Here is a 23,492-nt window from a genome sequence, read left to right as displayed (position 1 = left end):
CTTTGTATGTCGGCTTAGACATGGCGTCTATTCAGCGCCTGCAGCTTGTACAGGATTCGGCAGCTCGCCTCCTGACTGGCAGGAAAAAGAGGGAGCACATCACACCTGTGCCGCGTGCTCTCCACTGGCTCCCAGTCCGTCACAGGATTGATTTTAAAGTTGCACTTTTAACATACAAGGCCCTAAATGGATTGGCACCATCCTACTTGGCTGATCTTCTCCATGCTCACAACCCAACCCGAGCACTGAGGTCAACAAACCAGCTGCTCCTGGATGTGCCTAAAAGTCGCCTTAAAACCCGGGGAGACCGAGCCTTTGCAGCAGCGGCCCCCAAGCTCTGGAATGGCTTGCCACTCCAATTAAGATCGGCCCCAACTGTTGAATGTTTTAAATCTTTGTTGAAGACCCATCTCTTCTCTTTGGCCTTCTCCTCGTGAAGAGGACATTAATATCCTGCTATGTTGTTTATTGTTGTCTTCATGTCATTTTTACTTTTTACCTTGTAAAGCACTTTGGCCAACACTGGTTGTTTTAAATGTGCTATATAAATAAAGTTGACTTGACTTGACTTGACTTGATCTTTTACACCATTACAGAGAAACAGCATCAAACTGTCAATTCAAAGAATATGAGGAAATGTTATTAATTCAATTTTGATATCAACTGATGCCTTAATTATTTGTTGATGATTTCAATTCATCAGTTAAGTAAGAATAAACAATGAAAGGGGATTCAAAGTATCTTCAACTCAAAGGTATTCAGTTAAAGCTCCTGTGAGGAACTCTCAGTTTGCGTCCACTTTGGCGCCCCCTGTGGACAAAGTGGTTTAGCTGATTATCTTCCACACACATGTGATGCAATTTCTTCAACAAAAGAATACATGCTCCTGCTCCCTTTAAACAGTCAAATGCACTCAAAGTGTAGTTTTAAATATTTTACAATATGGAACACAAGAAAACAATCTTACAGCTTCTTCAAACAATGCAAAGACAACAAAGCAAAGCAACGAGCACTTCCCTCAGGGGGTGAAATGACTGACAGCTTTTGCAGTTCCTGACCTGACCTCAACTCAAATGAGAATATCAAGAGGCCGTATCTCCTGTGCTCAGTTACGTAGGCATGCACTTGACATTTAAACAGTTTCAGTAAGAAATAAACGTCACTGAGAACATATTAGTCTCATTTGTGTCTTTGTCAAAGCACACACATATTCTTGATATTTTGAGGAGAGATGGAACTAATGATCCAAAAACAGAGCACTTTGGTTTGTTTGAAGGCACTGTGACGGATAAAAATCTAATTTATTTGTTTGACTGGACGGATTAATGGGGAAAATGGCGAACACACTCACACACACAGACACAAACACACACACAATTTGATCATGTTGTCCCAGACTCATTTCTTTTCTGTCTCTGCTGTCACTTGTGTTTCTCTCTGATGACTTATTGAGAAAAGCATCATGCAGATTTCCGCTTTGCTTCAGGCAGAGCACTCACAGTGGTTATTAATTCTTCAAACATCAGCCGTTAGACGAGTTAGAACAAGTTCAATTTTGCACATGTGAAGTCTAATCTGGGGATGTGTCAATTTGATCCCAGGCTGCCTGCAGACGCCCATCAGGAAAACACAGAACAAAGAACTGTTTATGTGTTTCAGCTCCCGGGGTAACAGAGAGGATGTGTTGAGATCTATTTAGGTGTTAATCAAGTCTATAGGAAACAATAGGCTGGAGAATGGTGCTCCTTTCCTTTATACAAGGTATACAAGAAGACTTCCCTCCCCCAGGATACTGGACCTTATCATTATAATTCATTGATTGGTGCGGCGGTAATGTAACATGGTCTGTGCAAAAGAAAAAAAGGATAAAATAAACCATGAAACAAAATATCCACAACTTGAGTCATTAAGGCCTCACCAAACTCATCCACAAGTGTTTCTAGTTGAATGGTGGCACTAAAAAGTAAGTTTAGTGATGACATATGTTGATGTGTTTAATCATTAAAGCAGAGTCTTGCTTGAGTATCAGCAGATTTAATATTGGAGGTGACAGGTGAGGCCTTCAGGATTTGACTGGATGCATCAAGTCTTTGATAAATTCAGTCTGTTAATAAAACAGAGGTGCAACTTGCATCATTCTGAGGGCTAATTCTTGTGTATGAAATGTGTAGGTTCAGTGTCCATACTATAATCCAAACTACTTAAAATAGTTATACAAAATAAATGTGTGTGTTGTGGTTTTCATTTGATTCAAGGCACACAACTTTTCCATTGCTGGATCAATGTTTTATTTTATTTCCTCTTCTCTGTTATTCCGTTATTCCTGTTAAGTGCTGATTGGTGTCCTATGCCTCTAACAATAACCACTGGGATATTTAAAACACTGTCACAGGTGCCTGATCAAACCTCAATATAAGTTTTATTTTGAATATTTGACTGGAAGTGTAACCATGTGTGCTTAAGTATATTATTATCTACAATCAGCCAATGATAATGTCAGTTATGCATCTATGCAAACTTGATGTAGTCAGTTGCACTTCCTCCCTGTGACCACTGGAAGGCGGTGAACACGCAGCGTAAATGCAATGAGCCAACTGTTGTATTACAGTCCATAGTTATCCCCAGTGTCATACATTTGTACGTTATTATTTTACCTCAAAATCACCATGATTAAGATTTGAGGTTGTATCTCCTCAGGTTTATTGTAGTATTGTGACATCAATAGGAAGGTATTTTAAACATCAAGTGTCTGCATGAGTGTACTTTGTTTATGCTGACACTTCACAGCAGTAAATAATGCATGGCTTGATGGTTTGATGGAGAGCTGTAGATCGATTGCAGACCTAAACCAAAACATCTGCTTATTGGTTCACTGGTGCAATAGTTAGCAATGTTGTTTCAGAGTTCAGAGCCAGACTGGGCCTTTATTATTAACCATAGTGTTCCACAATTCTCCCACTGGGGTGTAGTTCATGATTTTAAACCAGGACAAACTACAAAATACATACAACCTTAAGACAGCACTGACAGGGGGCACAGTACTGTGGTGGTTCGGTCTGCCACTTCTACATGAAATAATGTTCAGTGGTTTGTGTTGTTGCACACAGCAGGAATGTTCATGCTTTGAATCCACAGGTGGGCAGGTTCTCCCAATGCATGCAGGGGTTTTCTCTGGGTACTCCGGCTTCCTCTCACAGTCCAAAAACATGCTCATAAGGGTGACTGGTCACTCTACACTGCCCATAGTTGTTTGTTTGAATGGTTGTTTAACCCTACTTTTCATACTTTATCCACAAACATGAAAGTATCTAATAGATGTTACATTCCCTTGGATTCACATTACATGGGCGGCAGTAACTCAGTCTATAGGGACTTGGCTTGGGAACCGAAGGGTCGCTGGTTCGAGCCCCAGCATGGACAAAGTTTGGCAAGTGGACTGGTGGCTGGAGAGGTGCTGGTTCACTTGCCTGGGCACTACCGAGGTGCCCTTGAGCAAGGCAACTGCTTGGGTGCGCTGGTTGATGGCAGTATCCTCACTCTGACATCTCTCCCTAAGTGCATGTTCACTGCATGTGTGTGCATAAAATTGAATGTATACCAAAAACTGCATGTAGCATGACCAAAAATATAACACAAGTGGAAAAATTGAATTGTCCCCCCTGGGGATTAAGAAAGTACCTTTCTTCTCTTTAATTAAAAAATAAATAAATCATTTGTTACATTGAAATGCAAAAAAAACTGATAGCAACCTGTACTGCAAATACAAATAATACATTAATTCTGTATTAATTCCCACTCAAAGATTGTTGCATAATTGTTGAGCATAAACTGAGACAAGTGTTACTTATTCTGTTTACAACTGATTGTATTCGATCTGCTTCCGGTTGAGACCTTTATTATGAAAATATCCACCGGAAGCGTCTGAATGTTGTTGCAGTTCATTCTTATGACCACTAGAGGGTGCTAAAAGTTCATATTCATCTCTTATAAACTCTTTCACTGTCTCTGTCTGAAAGGAGAGATATTTTGGAAGCATGTGAGAGTTTAAAGAAGAAAGGAAACAGGAAAATAAATGTTTTTATTGCAGCATATTTAATTTAATTTAATGTTTCTTTATGTTTTGTTCTGATTGGCTGCAGGGATAACCATCAATAAAGCTGTAAACGTCTTAATCCTAACATATACAGATCACAAAAAATAATACAGCATTATTTCTGACGAGGTATTAAACTGTGTAATGTGGACATGCTTTAAAATTGATCCAATTATTTTTTCTTCCAGTAAAGAAAAATCCTCCAATCAGAAGCCGCGTTTTGGCGTGTTGCTAGGCAGATTATGTTAATATATGCAATGCAGCCATCTCTGCAGCTACCATTCTGAGGTAAGAACAACTTGTACGCCTTCCACTAAATACAAGATAACTAGGACGTGGTTCTGGATCAGATCTTCACTTCGACATGTTGGTGGTCTCTCTCTTGATCTGGATGAAATGTGCGCATCGCTTCAGGGCTTCTGTACCCGGAGAGAGGATCTAGTTTTTTCTTTGGCTCTCTTCGGTCGTGGTTGTTGTTGTTAGTCCCACCCAAAATGGAGCCTGGTCTTCCTTGTTCACTGTAGACTTGAAGGGCTGGGCTCAACTAGAATAGGGGGACGGGTGAATCTACCCAAATCATTTTGCGCTCTTCGTGCGTAAAATCCACCTTGGTTGTAAATGTGAGGATGTGGTTTTCCTCCAGGGGTCTGATTAGTTCGGTTTAGTCCTCCATACATGGGGACTATATGTGTGTAATGCTAATGTCGTGGTGCAGTAATTGCCCGGGTTTCTGCAGCGCTGGTTTTTGTGGTATGGTCCAGTTGGGACTGAGAACCTGCGGGGTTAAAATAGGGGGGAATTGAATTTATTATTGATTATACCAAGTTAATTTCTACCAGTCTTTGGGGTCAGGATGTTTCAGGGTAGCTTCAGTACCGACATGTTGGTGTATTTAGACCCAGTTTGCAGGGCGGCCTGTGGAGCAAACCCTGGCTGCAGTTTCCCTCGTACCCCCGCAGAGAGGCTCTCGTGTGGCCGCTCTGAACCATGCTCTGAAACACGCAGGGACATGCGGGTTTATTTTGGCTGCATGTCCTCCTGTCTGCAGAAGGGAAACTGTTGCCCTGTGGTAGCTGTCACCTCTGCTGCAGAGGGCACAGGAGCTTAAAACTGCTTAAAACTGTAGTGCACTGCACTCTGCACAGAGATGGATGCTGCAGTGCATCATTATTGCAGCTTTTCATTCTTAGCTGTTATGAGTTTCTTCATATTAAACACACTATTATACAAATAACACATATCTTGTTCAAAATATCATAAATTCAGGCTATAAATTAAAATCACACTCATATTTTATTTGCATTTAAAAATGCTGATGCTGCATTCTTATTATAATGATCATTAAAGCTGCTGTTGGTAGGAATGGTGTAAAAAAAAAGTCAATTTTTTCTGCTAGGTTTGGAAAAAAGGTCATAATACCAATCAGTACTCATCTGTAAGTGAAGTAATTTGAGATTATGGCGACATCTCTGTGTTTTCCTGTGCCGTTGTATCAAGCAATGTTATTATCTGTGTTCCCGTTATCACGGACCAATCAGAGCAGTGTTGCCAACTCCTCAGTGAGGAAAGTAGCTATTGGCTGCCCTAAAAGTCACTAAATGACATCATCACTTAATTTGCGTAATCTGAATTATAATGGACGCTGTAGGAGAGACAAGCAACGTTAAGGGAGAGACAAAAAGAGGTTAAAAAACACCCTAAATATGTTTATAACTACACTTAGGAGACTACAACAAATCAAAGTAAAACATGACATTTTTCAACCATAACATGTTCATGATGTTTATTGTGTACAATATACATTACCAATCTAAATGGACCTAAAAGAGACAGTAGGTGGGATCAGACAGTGGTGTCTTGGTACATGAGTGATACATTTGCAGTCTGGATGCTGAGAGGTGAACGCCTCCTGCTCTGAATGCAGCTAGGAAGGACTCACAATAGCATCCACTGCTTGATGAGTAGAGTAAGAACGATGCATGCTTTCACGTCACTCTCCAAAAGTCTCCTTTTAACACCAGAAAAAGTCGCTAGATTTGTCCCTTGTCGTTTTTTTTGAACTCGAGTTGCTAGAGGGCTCTGAAAACTCGCTAAATATAGAGACAAAGTTGCTAAATTGGCAACACTGAATCAGAGTTACTCCCCAACCCTCTGTCCTGATTGGTTGAGTGGCGGTCCCCCAACGTCACCTTGATTGGCTGGGAAGCCACTACTTCCTCATAGAACGCACACAACAATCTTTGTCAGCAGAGAGGGGAGGGGGTAGTGTTAACGTTCGAAATCTCTCTCAGAACTGATGTTTATATCACGACTACCAACAGCAGCTTTAAAGTCACTCTCAGCATTAATCCTTATTCTGTCTGTCTGTGTGTTTGTGTTTAATAACAGGTGTTCCTGTCTGTCTCCAGAGTGAAGTGAAGGTGAAGTGGTTGGAGACAGGCCTGGCACCTTGCTGCCATGGAGACCAAGCAGGAACCCTCCGCTGTGTGGAGTCAGACCGCCAACAGTGATTCAGGCAACGGCACACAGGTCCTACATCCTTCCCGACATGTCCATAAACTACACAATTAGAGTCATAACCAACATGCAACCTCTCTGAGTGCTGAGCTTGTTATAGAAAAGGATGATTGTCTGAGTTCCTACACTAAAAGCATAAACTCTCACCTTTATGCATTTAACACCTATCATTGTTGGCCTCCTGTTTTCCCTGAGTCAGAGAGTCTCATAATGCTGCAGGTGTTTCACAGCCTTCCTGTCCTGTGCATGTGTGTTGCAGGTGCACTTCGAGGGCGGCACAGTGGCCCAGATTGTGTACAGTGGAGATCAGGCAGACCGGGGTCAGCAGCAGGTGGTTTACACTGCAGATGGGAACTCTTACACGTCGGTAGAGTCTGCAGAGCACACACTGGTCTACATACACCCTGCTGATGGAGGCCAGGTAAGATAATTTATGCCCTTGCATGATCATCACAAATAGAATGAGTTAGAGTTCAGTGTTGTGTTCAAGGACTTGCAGGAAGTGACCACAAATGTTACAAAAAAAATTCTTAAATCTTTTGGAGTTTAAGATCATTTCAAATGCACGATGTAGAAATGAATTAATCTGTAATTCTGTCCCTGTAAGATTTTCTCAAAACACTGTCCAACTTTTCTTTCAGGCTGTGTTCGCCGATCAGCCGCAGGTGGCTTACATTCAGCAGGACGGCACGACTCAACAGGTGAGTCCACCAGGAACAGAGATGCCAATACTAGGAATGAGGATCAAAACCTGATCCTATTAACAACCCTGTTCTGGATTTTCAAAACCTGAAAATCAGCTGTGTTTACTGATGGATAGAAATCTCTTAAATCTGTTCAGAAATGTTTTTTTTGTTAAACAATAAAAGCAATATCATGGTCATAACCCAGCTGTGCATTTATTAACACACAGAGTAATATCATCTCATTCACAGGTCACAGTTTTGCTGCCCAGTGGACAGAATGCTGCTAACCTGCATGTTCTCAGTAATGTAGCGGAGGCTCCTCAAGCTATCCTGGAACCTGTCTCCCAGGTGAGGACTCATCGTTTGTGCTGCTTACCTTTGGAAACAGGAGAACAGAACTTGAATGTGTGTTAACATGCATACTTGATTCATGATATGCTTTGTAATTCCAGCAGGTATGCATTCTTACTTGATGCAGTTCATATTTGATTCAGTTTGAGGTGTTTTCAGTGTCAGTTTAGTGTAACAGCAAATTATATATAATGACATAGTGAGGTTTTGATGTCTGTATCTGTTCCCAGAAACATTTCTCTGGTTTTGATACCACAATAGAATATTTTACACTCACAGTGGACCTTTAATAAATGGTGTTTAGTCATGTAAACAATCAAAAGATGCTTGTTTTTGTGTTAAATTCTCTTTTTGTTGTTGTTGTTTTGTGATATTTTAACAAACACAGTAAAGTTGTTTACCTTGTGTGCATTAAGAGAACAGCTGAGTGATGATTAACTCTGTTAAATGATGACCTACAGGAGCAGCTGTCTGCGTCCAACTCCCTCCCCTCCATGGCAGACATCGGGGACCCCCCCACCAGTCCCCTCGGGGCCACAGACTCCACAGAGGACTCTGATGAAGACGAGGATGAAGACTCCGAGATGGATGAATGGGAGTCTCATGAGCCTCAATCATTCAACCCTCACAGCCTCTGTGAGTATCATCTTACACTCGTTAGAGTTTACAGCTGAGTACTAGAGATGTTGAGTAATGAGTGTTTTCTGTCTCATTAAGATCATCTCTTTGTTTCCTCTCAGGGTGTGAGGAGTGTAACAACACCAACCCCTCCGTGTGTCTGAAGCATGGTGCTCTACACCCCATCCCCAACCGTCCTGTGCTGTCGAAGGCTCGGGCCAGTCTGCCTCTGGTGCTCTACATCGACCGCTTCCTGGGTGGAGTTTTCTCCAAGAGGCGCATCCCAAAGCGGACACAGTTTGGTCCTGTGGAGGGACCCCTGGTTCCTCAGAGTGAGCTGCAGGACCACTACATCCATCTGAAGGTAGATGGAAAGTTTATTTTGCTGTTTAGCTGCACTGACTGAAATGTGAAGAACTCCCAACTCCTCTAGTGAGTGCAGAATCTAATGTACCCGAAACCCTCCATTCTTCTCCTCCGGCTTTTTTGATATACAACACTTTAAACACACCTTCTAGTTTTAAACAGACAAATTGAAGTCAAAATGAAGAGTGGGACTAGTTTGGAAAGTTATTGTCCCAGAGTTGATGAAGCATTGCAACAAGTTTATATCTACAAACATCGTTCTTGTTTTGCACTCGTCTGACTCTGCGTGTCGTCTCAGTTGTGCATGCTGGACGCAGAGAAAGATGGAGAGAAGTCCAATGACATGTGGTTAGACCTCTCCGATGAGGACGGCTGTAACTGGATGATGTTTGTGAGACCTGCTCAGAACCACCTGGAGCAGAACCTGGTGGCCTATCAGTATGGCTCTGAGATCTTCTACACAACCATCAAGAACATCCAGCCCAAACAAGAGCTCAAGGTCAGTCTGGTGGAGTGCACATTGTTCAGTACCAGCTCAGCAAATAGTTGAACGTCTAGTAATTGAGGAGATATCTCTCTCTGCAGGTGTGGTACGCAGCATCATACGCAGAGTTTGTCAATCAGAAGATCCACGATGTCACAGAAGAAGAGAAAAAAGGTGAGTCTTTGCACATAAAGTGACTTGCTTACTTTTCAGACAGTGCTAGTTTCAGCTTCTTGTTGTATTTGTTCCTCTCCTCACTTTCTTTCTTCTCTCAGTGCTGCGAGAGCAAGAGAAGAACTGGCCTTGCTATGAGTGTAACCGGCGCTTCGTGAGCTCTGAGCAGCTGCAGCAGCATCTCAACATGCATGACGACAAGTTAAACTCTGTTTCCAGGTATGACCTTTTTCACCTTTAAGTAATTTATTCCCTTACATTTCTGCCACATCAGAGCCTGCGTGAACTGTGTAATGTTATTTATTCTTTCAGATCCAGAGGCCGAGGGCGGGGAAGAGGAAGGAGAAGATTTGGGACGGGGAGAAGACCTGGACGCCCGCCCAAATTTATACATTTGGAGCCGCTTGTTGATGCCAGCGAGGACAAGACGAAAGTAAGAGAAAAGATTCATATTTCTTCCTAAATCGATGCGATTATACAGGAACAGATGTTACATTAGGGCGACATTATTGAATCTTAGTGTGAGACTAAATGAGCAACTGCCACTGAATCACTTAAGCCTGCAACCACAGTTTTTCTAAATCACCACTTTTTTTATTTCAATCAGGAGATGCTGGAGCTGACGGAGAAGCCTCTGGAGGAGCCAGTGGAGGCGGCTCAGAACGGGCTGAAGGTGGTGGAGATGGAGCAAGAGCCGGAGGCTGGGACTGAGGACGAGGACCAGCTCATGCCTCCTGCAGGAGACCCCGGCCCAGAGTCCATAACTCCTCCTTCCAACATGGAGCTGCCTGTTCCTCTTAAGGAGGACCCGGCACAGAGCAGCCAATCAGATTCCCACCTCACGTCTCAGGACCTGCGCCGTGCAAAGAGGATACGGGTAAGAGGAGGGACTCTCTTTTAATCAAAATGGAAAGATGTTTTAGAAAGTTAATTTGGCCGTGAACCGCCTTCACATCAGTGTGTCTCTCTTCCTCAATGCGTGCTCTCCTTAAAGATGGATGGGCAGGTAGGTTGCAGTTTGAGTAAAGCTGGAACACTAAGGTTTAAAGATTCCTCTTCTCATTGACCATAGTGTAAATGTTCATGTGATACCAAGGATTTCCCGCCATCATCACATCTCTCAGCCTTCTCCCCCGCCTCAACAGATCCATGTCATAAATCACAGTTTGGGTTTCTACAAGTATGTCCTCTCTCTTTGCAGAACGCAGCGCTGCAGCACCTCTTCATCAGGAAGAGTTTCCGCCCGTTCAAATGCACACACTGCGGCAAGGCCTTCCGGGAGAAGGACAAGCTGGAGCAGCACCTGCGGGTCCACAGCCGAGACATGTACGCCTTCTCCTGCCACATCTGCAGCAAGAGCTTCATGAGCGACGGGGCCCTGGAAGATCATCTGCTGGTGCACACAGAGAACCGCTCCTACTCTTGTCTTTTATGCCCTGAAACCTTTGAGAGGCTGGACCTGCTCAAAGACCACGTGGGGGTTCACGCTGTGGACGGCTGCTTTACCTGTCCGTCCTGCAAGAAGACGTTCACTGACTTCATCCAGGTTTGTAGTCTGCTATAGGGTTATATCAAGCTGAGATAGCACATCTAAAAACATTGATGGAGCAAATGGAAAGGTGATCTAGCTAGTTGGACATAAAATATATTCTGACATTGCCGCATTTTCTGCTCGTCAGGTGAAGAAGCATATCCGCTGCTTCCACTCAGAGAAGATCTTCCAGTGCCCAGACTGTGAGAAGGCCTTCTGCCGGCCGGACAAGCTGCGTTTGCACATGTTACGCCACTCAGACCGTAAGGACTTCCTGTGCTCTACATGCGGCAAACAGTTCAAGGTAAGATGGAAATGCAGAGCATGCAGAAATAACAGCTTGGAGTGCTAGTTTTATGTAATCTTATGTAATATTTATACTTTTGTTGACTTAAAGAGGAAAGATAAGCTGCGGGAACACATGCAGCGAATGCACAACCCTGACAGAGAGGCCAAGAAGGCGGACCGAATCCACCGCTCTAAAACCCTCAAACTGAAGGTCCCCACCACCGACTTTGAGAGCTTCATGTTCAAATGTCGAGTCTGCATGATGGGGTTCAGGCGCAGAGGGATGCTGGTGAGCACAAACTCACAGGAAGAGTTTATATGCATATGTTGAATGTTAGAACACTTCACTGAAGTCTTCTGCTTACAGGTCAACCATTTGTCCAAGCGTCACCCTGAGATGCGTATCGATGACGTGCCTGAGCTGACGCTGCCGATCATCAAACCCAACAGGGACTACTTTTGCCAGTACTGTGACAAGGTGTGTTTATAGTATCATGATATGTGCACATTGCTTTTTTAATCAAATGTGCAGACAATTTAAATTTGAATCTGAGCTTTCAGTATGATATTAATGTAAATAATGGATGGATAATGTTGCTGCAGGTGTATAAGAGTGCCAGTAAGAGGAAAGCCCACATACTGAAGAACCATCCGGGGGCAGAACTGCCTCCCAGCATTCGCAAGTTGCGTCCGGCTGCTCCTGGTGAGCCAGACCCCATGTTAAGCACACACACACAGCTGACTGGCACCATCGCCTCTGCTCCGGTCTGTTGCCCACACTGTGCCAAACAGTACAGCAGCAAGGTCAGTCCTGTCAGAGTGTTTCACCTCATTTGAAATCTGTAGAGATGCACATCAGCTCTGTGGATGCAGTAAGTCAGAGTTTTGTTTCAGACTAATAACTTTCTCTGTGCTTGTCTCTCAGACGAAGATGGTTCAGCACATCAGGAAGAAGCATCCAGAGTATGCGCAGCTTGCCAACACCATCCAGGCTCCTCTGACGACAGCTGTGATCAGCAGTGCTCCTGCAGTCATCAGTGCAGACGGTACCACGGCTGAGGCTGTAGTGGTAAGAAAGAAACATCCTGAGAGTTCATCCTGAGCACTCACACTCAAAGACAACTCATAACTAAAGCTGCACAGTTACAACTCATGTAAATGTTACTGAACTACTGGATTCATGAACAAATGAGACAGAAATGTTCACTTTTAAACACCAGATTGTAACGGTTTGATTGATTTTCTCCACAGACGACAGATTTGCTGACCCAGGCCATGACGGAGCTTTCTCAAACGCTTACAACAGACTACCGCACAGCTCAGGGGGACTACCAGAGGATCCAGTACATCCCCGTGTCTCAGGCCGGAGGCAGCCTGTCCCAGCCGCAACACATTCAGCTGCAGGTGGTGCAGGTGGCTCCGGTAAGATCAGAGACCTGATCTGAGAACTAGATTTGTTTTTAATACTGTAAAGCTGAGTCAGTAGTTCAACAGCGTCCATCTGCACAGACCAGTTTCACACTCTTAAGTGAGGGAACTCCCTGTTATTAACACAACACACTCAGCTAAAAATGTTAAAACTGAAAACAACATTTAATGTCTTTGAGTTTGGGGCTGCTGGGAATCTTTAGAGGAACATGTAGGGTTTAGAAGAAAAACACAACCATGGAAATCTGGCAAATAAGTGTGGTGTGTTTATTTTGAACACTTCAGACAGTATTGCCTTTTTCCTGTTATACTAGGAAAGTGAAGTGTGCAGATGAATTACTTAAGCTTGTTTTGTTTAAAGGTATTTACAGCATTGTCTCCTGTTTTTTCTCCTGTGTCTGACAGGCGTCCTCCCCACATTCCCAGCACCCAACAGTCGATGTGAACCAGCTGCATGACCCTCATGGCTACAGCCAGCACTCTATCCAGGTACAACACATCCAGGTCACAGAGCCCTCAGGCTCAAGTCAAGGTGCCACACAGGTAAGTCTGTGTGGAGCTGACTCTGTAGACGGGTTCATGTGTGATCTGTTACAGCTGAGGATTTTATAACATGTTGGAAAGACTCATAACACCATCTTCTCTCTCTCTCTGTGTTTCAGGTTTCAGGTCAGCCTCTGAGCCCCTCCTCCCAGCAGCAGGGTCAGGATATGAGCCCCACCCAGCTGACCCCTGTGACCTTGGCACAGAGCCACAGTCTGCAGAGCAGCAGCAGCAGCCAGCAGCAGGGGACTGTGCAGCACGCTTACATACCCGGGAACTGGAACTACAGAGGCTACTGTGAGTCACATACATGCGGCCCTACTGTCCAGTCACACCCTGCATGAGTTCTTAACTCTGTGCTGCATGACATCCTTTAATTTGTTACCTTCTTACTGTTGCAGCATCTGAGATCCAGATGATGGCTCTACCTCATACCCAGTACGTGATAGCTGAGGCCAGCACTCCTGTATCTGGAGTCAACAGCAACCAGGTGAAAACGGTGAGTGAAGGTTGTCTGATACATGATGGATGAAAAACACAGACGCAGTTAAGGTGGGGTCTTTTAGCCCCCAGAACTACTTTACCCAGAACTAAAAGGTTCCTGTGCCCCCATTGTTGTCTGCGTTCGACCGCAGGCTGAAGTCCCGGGTAGATTGTGCAAATCAGGCCAGTGACTTATGGAGAGAAATTAAAAGTAAATGCACTACAAAAGTAAAGCAACACAACAGTTAGCCTGTTAGCATGAAGAGACTCAGCTGGTGCTGGTTTAGATGGTGCTACATTTCATCACAGATGGATTCACTGAATCAACACGTGAGAGGAGATAAGCGCAAGTAGCAGAGACGTTTAAACACGGCTTTAAAATCCTTTTGAACTCAAAAAGCTGTGGCAGAGATCGGCCGGTGTTTTGGATTAAACTGCGACCCTGTTAAATGCCGACTTTCAGCCGGATGCTTCACAAACTTCTTTAGACGATCATTATCTGATGAGGATATTACAAATCTTAACTAGTTTGCATTCCCAGGAACTCCCTCTGTGTTTCAACAGCTGGTTAAACTCCACAAACACTCACACGTTCAGCTGAAGGTCTCCAGTTTACAGGGTCACTTTTAAAACCGGAACACCGGGAGAGACGCATTCACGGTGGGCTCAGAGAAGACTACTGTTACAAGCTGCTAAATCAAGAGAATCACAGCTTCTTCTTTTGAAAAGTACACACACATACAAAAAAGATAAAACAAATAAAAACTAATGAAAGAAAGAGAAATCAAGTGAATCACAGATGTGTGTGATGTTATTGTGGACGGAGGGCGGAATAAAAACACTGCAGGTAATCTACCAATCAGACATGTTCAGCATTGCAGGCCCTGCTCCCTGAAAGTACTGGGACCTTGAAAAGTGCTACCCCCCAAGCAGGGGCTTTTCAGGGGGAGATTAACTACACCTGAACTAAATTTAGTTCCTGGGTCCACTGGTCGAAATGCGCATAGTTCCAGGGTAAAGTTCCTGCGGTTGAAAAACGCCTTTAAATGTGGTTGAGGAGGTGTCACATGACATTCAAACTGGATACTTACTGCTGTACTTAGTTCCTATGTTGACAGAGCTGGATAAAGCACAGGTGAAATCAGTAGTTGCACTGGCACCACCTGTGAAAAAGAAGAGGAAAGTTTATAAAGTCTATGATCAGAAACTCTTCTTTGAGCTTGTCCTTGACTCTCTTGTCCCTGTCCTGCAGACACACTACGTTATCTCTGAGGGTCAGACAGAGATGGAATCCAAACAGACTGTTTCTCAGAACACAACACAGACGCACACCGAACAGCTGGAGCAGCAGTCGTCCAATCAGCAAGCCACCACACAATACATCATCACCACAACTACCAACGGCAGCGGCACCAGCGAAGTTCACATCACCAAACCCTGAACTGTACAGCGATGAACCTCACAGACTTCTGCAGACCTGAGGACTGATCCTGCATGTGACCTCAGCAGCTTGTACGCACATCAAGAGACACACAGTCTTATCCAGAGCTTAAAGGGGGATGGAGTGAAAACCAGCACAGTTTTATGTGTCTGTAAAGTGTTAAGATGTAAAAATAAACACGGCAGAGAGAAATATAAAAAGGTTTCATTTAGAAGGGAACTGAAAAAGGACATTTAGGAGTTTATTAAGAGAAATGTGCATGTTTGCAAAGTATGGAAAGCGATCATTCTAAGGTTGAAGTGAAGGAGTTAATAGTTCTGTTGCTCAGTCTGTATTCAGACCTGAGAGCCCGTTTTAAATATTTATACAATTAAAGACATTTTCTTACAGGATCGATATTTGTAAATGAAAGTCTGTAAAAAACACACAGAAGATAAAAATGTAGAAATACTGTAAAAACAATCTTACAGCTGGCCTTCCAAATGGAGTTCTGTTTCCCTCCCGACTCACCGTCTGTTGAATTGTACGCCACCATGTTATTGTGACATTTGTTGTGTCTCTACTTCTTTTATGCTGGATTGTCCTGACTTCCAAAAACCATGTAGCTTTGTCCTTTTTTGTGAGTAAAACAACACGTGTCTTAAAGTAAAATCTAGAAACAAACATGATCAGTTCAACTCTCCTAAGACTGATGCTACCAAGGGCTTTCTCTTTTTCTTTGCCTTTGTTTTATAGAAGAATTGCTCGGTTATCATGGTCAGAAAAATCTTAGGGATGAGGATGATTTGTTTGATTTGTTAACGGGTCATCATTGCAGAATCAGAATAGAAAAACTGCACTCAAAGACTTGCAGGGATATCACAAAGTCCTGAAGTTAAACCACTTAAAGTTGAGTAACCTTTAAAGAAAAACATGCACCATTTTTATTGAAGCTTAACGCCAAATTCAGATCTGCTTTCCTTTCTTGCCGATGGCCTCACTTTGGAACATTAAGTCCTTTCTGTAACGATTAGAAACTTTGAAGGAGAGCATCACAAGTTGGCATCTGAGAAGTTAAGGAGCCTGATAGATGATAAAGGTTGATAAGGTTATATTAACCTCACTAATCTGTTTGCAAACCTTGTAAAATGCTCTAAGTGCTAACATGTGTTTGTTCTTGAAGGGCAGTATTTTACTTTAAAGCAAAATCACCTCTAAGCATATCATCGAGAAGGTCGTTTATCAGGAAGTAAAGATGAGCTTGAACAAGGTCTCCTGTTACATGAACTTTTGGTTCTTGAACAAACTATGTGCAATGTTTCATAACTCCTTGTATAATAGCTTCTCCGTGAGATCAACAGGTTGATGCACAGACTTGAGGCCGTTGTGAAGTGCTGTTTATTTTATGTGGCCGTTATTTATATTGGTCTATGATTATAGACTTGTACAATGTAAGATAGAGCGGGAGTATTTTTGAGTTTCATCACGTTTTGTGCTCATCGTGGTGTGTTTTTTTGTCTTTTTCGTCCATGTGCTGAGGGATTAAATCCTTTTATATGACTACATCTTGTGTGTGTTCATTCCAGAGGAGGTTAATTGAGGTCCAGGTTGAAGTCAGTTGAAGCTTTTTGTGTGTCTGGATGTTATTCTTCTTCCTGCAGCTAGGGGGCAGCAGAGTTCTTCATCATTTAATCAACAAAAGAAACAGTGATTACCTTTCTGGCAGCTTCATGATTTAAAATGTGCTCTCTTCTGTCTCTTGTAGGTAGTTTCATGTTAGATACACTCCAGCAGACCGCCCACATGATCTGATTTGATATTACTCATTGTTCGTGTTGTAGTGATTCAGGAGGAGGGGCTGTTGTTGACCCTGGCACACCTGGGAGGAGCAGGGTTTGTCCTTCACACTATTGTAATAGCATGTTAAACACATTCCTACAAAGATGGAATGTGGGGAAAGAGGAAAGACACAGCCAAGAATAAACACTTAATCAAGTAGAGCCAGTCAAACAAGCTTTTCATGCTTCAGAACTAATCACGTATAAACCAGGTGAATGTTACTCAACTCACTACACTTCAATCAGCATGTCTGTGTCCGCGCCAGTGCTGCTCTCATGCCTCAGTTGACGGCTGTTTACTCCAGAGGTCAGGGGGCTACAGGACAGGGAGGGAGAGGGAGCACGGGTTGGGCCTGTAAATGGATGGAGGAGGTAAAGAAGAAGGACGGGGAGGGACGACCCGCTGAGAAGAGCAGGAAACAAGAGAGGTAGGTAGAGACCTGAGTGTCACTCAAACAACTGGCCTTTGGATTTGAATCAGCGTTTGAGAGACAGATCTCTGATTACCTGCTGCTACAGAGAGGAGAGGTCTGTGGGAAATGATGGGCCGGGTGCCTCTCTGCTTAGAATGTGTTGACAGCAAAGTTATTTCTGCTCCTTTAAGGCAGATACCTGTCAGTGTGTCACACCTTTTGGTTCCCATCAAACTCTTGAAGCTGCATGTGCTGTTAGTTTCAGTGGAGAGTGCTGCTTCAGGAGTGATCCTCTGTGATTCTGAGGGTGGAAAGCTGGGATGTGAGGCAAAGTCTCATTCAGAATCTCAAGATCTTACTTTCAGTTTTAGTCTGAAAGAGATTTCAAAAGATAGTAGATTATTAGAAAGGTAGAGAACATGAAAGCAGTAAGTTTCCATCTCCTTTTGAGTAAATGTGATGCCTACTGAAGAAATTCTGGGGCAATTATACACCAATGGGATTTTTAGCTTTAGTTATAGTCCCTTAAATCAGGGGTTCCCAACATTTTCACGACCCCAACTGTCCCTAAAAGTGATTTAATGTGGATTCATTTAGCTGGTCTGCAGAAAACTAGCCTACCTAAATGAGCATGTGTTTGTGTTTCCTGTGCCAGTATGAATTAACCTACAGCTACTGATGCTTTTGATAATTAACTGTTTTTAGGATACACCTGGCAAAAAGAAAGGCAGAAAACTCATTACATTTTGTATTTTCAAGGTTTTATTTCAACTTTAGCAACAATTTTTGACAATATTTTTTTACTATAATGTGTAAAATGTACTATTTTTAGATAACTTTTGTCATTCAACTTTTTTTTATTGCATTTTTTCTGTTTCTCTTTGTTCCCCACGAGGTAGGAAATTATATACATGTAATACAAAACAAACAAAGAAAGAAAAAAAAAATAAATACAAAAAAAAATCAATAATAATAATAATAAACAAATAATAATTATTAACAGTAAAATCAAAAAGGAAGATAAACATAAGAAAACAAGGTAAATAAATAATAATAATAAATATTATTAGATAACTTTTGTCATTCAACTTTTTTATGGCATTTTTTCTGTATTTCTTTCTTCACCAGGATGTAGGAAATTATATACAAGTAATACAAAACCAACAAAGAGAAGAAAAAAATTATAAAACATAAAATAAAATCAATAATAAACAAATAATAATAAATAAAAGTACAAACAAAAAGGAAGATAAACATAAGAAAAAAGGTAAATAAATAATAATAATAAATATTTTTGGATAACTTTAAAAAAAATCATCCTGGAAGTCATCTCACGACCCCCCAGGGGGTCCTGACCCACACTTTGGGAACCCCTGCCTTAAATGATACTTCCTGAGACTGTGCAGAATGTGTTGTGTGTCTGTCCTCTGTATATATTCATGTTGCTTTTTAACTCTCCCTTTTCTCTCTCTCTCCTTTCCCCCTCATTACTCCCTCAGTTTGAACCAGACTCCAGCTTGTTATCAGCCACAGAAAGCATCCTGGTCACATACTCTAAAGAAACTACCTCACTCAAAGCTTCATTTCAGAGGCTGGTTCAGTTTCGCTCTCGTAGTCGCAGTGTGGTCGGTCTGCCAGGTGGAGGCACCGCTGTTCCCCTCTGTGGGTATGTGCTGGAAGCTGGTGTTGGTGTGTGTGGTGTGGATGGTCCTGGGAGTTTGTTTCCATGCCTGGAAGAGAAGCCTGGGGCTAGGACAGAACCGAGTGAGCACACCTGCATGAAATGAATCTCACTTCAGCATTTGAATGTTTTTTGAAAGGTTGTTGTGTTTATTTTGTGACTTTGCTTTGATTCAAGGCAGAGCCTCCACAGAGGATGGAGGAAGAGATTATCGAGTATACATGGTGAGGCTTCACAATTTTATTTCTGCATTCTCTCTCCTGGTAAATAAAATATACAAGCACTGAAAACCAACAAAAAGATCCCTCAAAGTCTGCATCTATCTGGGAGAGACTTCCCCGAAATGAACCAAAGCATCACCAACAACTCAGCATAAAAAGCTTCTACAGATGTCATGTTTATTTTGCATTTTTTAATCTCCTCCTAGCCATCAATATTTTTTTCATCACTGTTTTTTAAGTATCAAGACCTCTCTGGGGATAACCACATTTATTATAGTCTTCATTGCCATGAATCAACCATACCAAGATGATGAATTGATATACTTTCAGAGTAAAACTGAGAGATTTGAGTAATGAAACTCTTAACTTCGAACAGATCCACACTCATGCTCTTTGTTGTCTCTCTCCAGGGCGCCCCGGTCTAGGAGCCCAGGCCCCAGTGTCCCCCTGGCCCTTGCCCTGGCCGACAGCCTGCTGCTGTGTGTGCTTCAGGAGCCCCTCCCGGACCTCTCAGTTCCCCACATAAAGACTCTCCTCTGCAGGCTGGAGGTAAGAGGGAGGGGAACCACCTCCTAAACACACTACCCCCAAACACACAGACACACACTCCACAGCCTCCAGCAGTACCTGTCATCTCCTGTGTTTCCAGTCACTCTTTGCATGTAGATCAGTTTGAAGTCTTTGTCGGGGATATTACAGAGATCAGACCTCGCACTCAGGCATACACAGATATTCTCGCTCGGGGCAACACACACACTCCCCCTCACTGAGCTGCTGTCGTCTGCTCTCTGAATGAAGCAGATTGACAGGAGGGAGACATTTCAGTGTCTTGTCTACTAATGTGTTCCCTGTCTGTGCTTTAACACACACTATGAAAGAGGCACTGTTGGAGGCATGAATCCTAAAGTCTAGATCCTCTTTGTTTGTTACTTAACTCCAGCTTCACCATCAGATCTAAACTCTTAATGCTACAGCTCTAACTTGATGTGAGTTTAATCATTACAAATGCGCTGACTCTCTGAGACAAGAAACTTTTCCTTCTGACACCAGCCTCAGGCTTAACTTCAACTTCTCTGCCATGAGCACTGCAGCCTCAAAGGCCCACAAGCAAAGCTATGAACTCTTTGTCTGTTTGAAATCATATTCCTCTCTCTGTGTTTCACTTTATCAGCGCCCCATGTTGAGTTTTTACCATTCCTTTGTTTTCTGTCTGTTTGAGAATGCTCCAGATATATGAGTGTCACATTTTTTTAACTGTATGAAACAAATCTGTGCAGATTGCATGTGTAGAGCAGATGTGTCAGTGGGAGATGGTTATAAAATACAACAAGCAGATTCCTGCAAACTTCCTTCAGCTCATTAGCTTTTTACATGACAGCATTACGCACACATAAAATGATATCTGACTTTTTGATGTGTGTATCCCAAATGCTGCACAGCCACATGGTGCGTAGGTTTTGCAGAGGTAACTTAACCCTCCTGGTGTGTTCGTTTCTCAGGAACAGCAGTAACGTTCCTGGGTCAATTCAACGCAGGGCATATTTAATTATCCAAAAGTGTCAGAACCCCAAAAAATCCCAATAAACATTTTTTTAATCTCATTATTAACTCCATTACTAACCACTTAAATCAATATTTAGTGCATTGGTGTTCTTTAATTCTAACAGATCATGGTTTAATGAGGATATCTCACTTTTTTTTTAAGGAAAATTCATGTTAAAAGGGTGTAAGGGGGGAAAAGTTAGGAAGATTCTAAGGGCCCATGACTGACAGGGGGCCCAAAAATATAAAATCTTAATATTTTATTCAGAATAAGGTAATTCAAGAGAGAGGAGAGAGAAGAAAGGGCTATAGTATGTCACCCAGGAAAGGTTGGTATAGTCTTTGAGTGGTTAAAATCTATTTTAATGTCCACAATGAGATGAACTTTTTTAGCTAATTATACTAAATGGGTTTCCCGCCCTCCCTACCAGACTCAGCAGCTGATATGTCAGCAGGTGCACTGTCTCTCCACAACTCCCCCCAACCCAGTGAACAAGAAGGTGAGACACATAGCATGTCAATTAGCATTATTGAAGGGGGTCTGTGGGAATCTCTTTTTTCTCTCTCTCTCTATCTGTACTATTACAAAAGCCTATAAAAACAAAGCTATAGCTAAGCTACACAAGCTACAACCTATAGTCTGTTTTGGATGCTGGGCAGGTTGAAGCATTGAGTGATTTAGTCTGTTTTAATGTCACAGATTACTCAAATAAAACCTTAAAATCAGGTATTTTGATGCTGGCTGACAGCAGTTGCACAGGGTTCTTGAGGCCTTTGGTGATGGGGCCCAATGTGACATTTTTTCAAGGGGCCCAAAATCCCTGGCAGCGCCCCTGTGTGTGCGTGTGTGTGTTATTTGGGGTGAAATATGTCACACAGTTGCAAAGAAACAACTAGTATTTGACACTTATGACTCCTTTTAGCCTCCACTTTGACTGCCGGGTCAAATTGACCCACAAACAGCATATCTATAAACATTCAGGGGGGTTGCAAATGTGTGAAATCAACCATTTTCATTCTATATGTTGGTTTCGCCTATTACGCCAAGCAGAAGAAGTTTCATACCTAAAAAATACTTTTAACATTTTTTGGGGGATTTATGAACTTTGAAAAGGGTCAATTTGACCCGCATCATAACAGGAGGGTTAAATTAACTCTGTCTCCTTTTCCCTGTAGTCAGTGTTTCACACAATCCAGAAGGCTGATATTGACAACACAGTGGTGGAGGTGGACTATGACCCTAAACTGACAGACAAAGTGAAGCTCATCCAAACCTACCTGCAGCAAAGGTGAGCTTTAAAATATGTCCAACATGATGTCTTCTCTTTGGCAAACTTGATTCAGTTGGATTAACATCATGCATTCCTCTCTGATAGGATGAACTCACTGTGCAGACTCATCAGTGTGCAGCAGAACTTTGAGGCCAGAGTGAAGGACATGCTGGAGGGTCTGGACGGCCTCTGGTCTCAGCTGGAGGAGCTCCATACTGGAGTCACGCTCACCAAAGAGGGGAGTCAAGGCCACAGAGACCTGGCCTCCGCTCTGACAGATGCAGAGGTAAGCAGATGTGAAGGTCCGTTTGCAGATGTGTAGGACAGCAGTAGCAGAGTGTATTTTCTTCATGTATTTGACTTCCAGCAGATTCAGTGAAAACTTACAGTGCACTCTTTTTACTTGTGTTTTTCTTCTCAGTATTAGTTTCTTTTAGGAGCCATAAATCCTCTTGATTACATTAACATTTCCCCTGTCATCTCCTCTGAGTGTTGTTTGTAATACTCTTATGTGTTTGGCAAAGACTTTGTTTGCAGTCCTGGGCCGCTACAGGAACAGACTTCAGTGCTGCCAGACTCATCTCAAAGACAGCACACAACTTCTGCAGGTGAACTTTCCTCATGCAATAAAAACACACTTCTGATTTGTCATCTGTTTTTCGGTCGCAAATCCTCACCACCGTTATTTTTCCACAGGAGTTGACTTGGAGTCACACTCACATGAGCAACAGAGTGAGCAGCAGCGGTGAGTCACTGTGGCCAGAGCTGCTGCTTCAGGCCAACATCGAGCAGGTAAACTAGACACACAGCAGACTGTTGTTGACAGGTCTAGAAACCCAGCAGGACTAAAACAACCGTCTGTCTCCACAGTTTGACAAGGTGCAGGAGAATTTCCTCTCCATGGAACAACAGACCTCTACCTTCCAGGCCCACCTGGAGGGACTCAAAAAGGAAAGTGAGGAAGGACATGCTCGTGCTGATGGTTCCCGATCAGGCTCGGTATCTTCACAGACTTCTCTTCAACTCCACAGTGAACACTTTAGTGCGGTGTCACCTGAGAACCATAGCCCCCCCACTGCATCCTCATCCTCATCCTCAGTCCCTTCAACAGATAAAAACACAGAAACAAACCGTCTCCTTGCTCTGTGTGAGAGGTCAGCTCTGCAGTTCTCCTCCACTGTCGGACGCCTGCGTAGATCTTTGAAGAAGAAGGGATCCATCCATCCATTATCTTGACCGCTTATCCTGTTAGTGGTCACGGGGGGGCTGGAGCCTATCCCAGCTGACTTCGGGTGGAAGGCAGGGTACACCCTGGACAGGTCGCCAACCTATCACAGGGCTAACACAGACAGCCATTCATGCACACACTCACACCTACGGGCAATTTAGAGTGATCAATCAACCTGGTGAGCATGTTTTTGGACTGTTGGAGGAAGCTGGAGTACCCGGAGAGAACATGCAAACTCCACACAGAAAGGCACCTGCCCGGCCAGGGATTTGACCAGGAACCTTCTAGCTGTGAGGCATTTGAGTCATTTTTTAAA

General features: G+C 43.0%; 2 protein-coding genes across 7 annotated transcripts; both read left to right on the top strand.

Moving 5' to 3' along the window:
* The first annotated feature begins 4,349 nt into the window (after window positions 1–4,349).
* prdm10 (PR domain containing 10) lies at window positions 4,350–16,547 on the top strand. 6 transcript variants are annotated; one of them, XM_034701092.1, is made up of 23 exons: window positions 4,350–4,381; window positions 6,482–6,622; window positions 6,870–7,031; window positions 7,252–7,311; window positions 7,546–7,644; window positions 8,109–8,283; window positions 8,388–8,629; window positions 8,930–9,130; window positions 9,217–9,289; window positions 9,391–9,508; window positions 9,602–9,722; window positions 9,897–10,166; window positions 10,491–10,835; window positions 10,969–11,124; window positions 11,218–11,397; window positions 11,476–11,586; window positions 11,712–11,912; window positions 12,034–12,177; window positions 12,360–12,530; window positions 12,942–13,079; window positions 13,199–13,376; window positions 13,481–13,578; window positions 14,815–16,547. In XM_034701092.1, the coding sequence occupies exons 2-23, from the start codon at window positions 6,551–6,553 to the stop codon at window positions 15,001–15,003; spliced, it is 3,504 nt and encodes a 1,167-aa protein (XP_034556983.1). In that variant the 5' UTR covers window positions 4,350–4,381; window positions 6,482–6,550; the 3' UTR covers window positions 15,004–16,547. The 6 variants fall into 6 exon arrangements, with proteins under 6 accessions (XP_034556983.1, XP_034556985.1, XP_034556982.1 ...); XM_034701094.1 differs by having other exon boundaries at window positions 4,353–4,381; window positions 12,942–13,025; window positions 14,815–15,666; XM_034701091.1 differs by lacking the exon at window positions 4,350–4,381 and adding an exon at window positions 4,384–4,459 and having other exon boundaries at window positions 14,815–15,666.
* A 2,350-nt stretch (window positions 16,548–18,897) lies between these two features.
* Window positions 18,898–23,184, top strand: si:ch211-151h10.2 (uncharacterized protein LOC567699 homolog). Its single transcript, XM_034701616.1, has 8 exons — window positions 18,898–18,997; window positions 19,092–19,138; window positions 19,546–19,684; window positions 21,854–21,966; window positions 22,054–22,234; window positions 22,473–22,556; window positions 22,645–22,740; window positions 22,819–23,184. The coding sequence occupies exons 1-8, from the start codon at window positions 18,902–18,904 to the stop codon at window positions 23,182–23,184; spliced, it is 1,122 nt and encodes a 373-aa protein (XP_034557507.1). The 5' UTR covers window positions 18,898–18,901.
* Window positions 23,185–23,492: the final 308 nt, after the last annotated feature.

Source organism: Notolabrus celidotus, chromosome 14 (assembly GCF_009762535.1).
Source record: "Notolabrus celidotus isolate fNotCel1 chromosome 14, fNotCel1.pri, whole genome shotgun sequence".
NCBI classification, from domain to species: Eukaryota; Metazoa; Chordata; class Actinopteri; order Labriformes; family Labridae; genus Notolabrus; species Notolabrus celidotus.
This window is presented reverse-complemented; position numbering and strand designations above follow the sequence as displayed.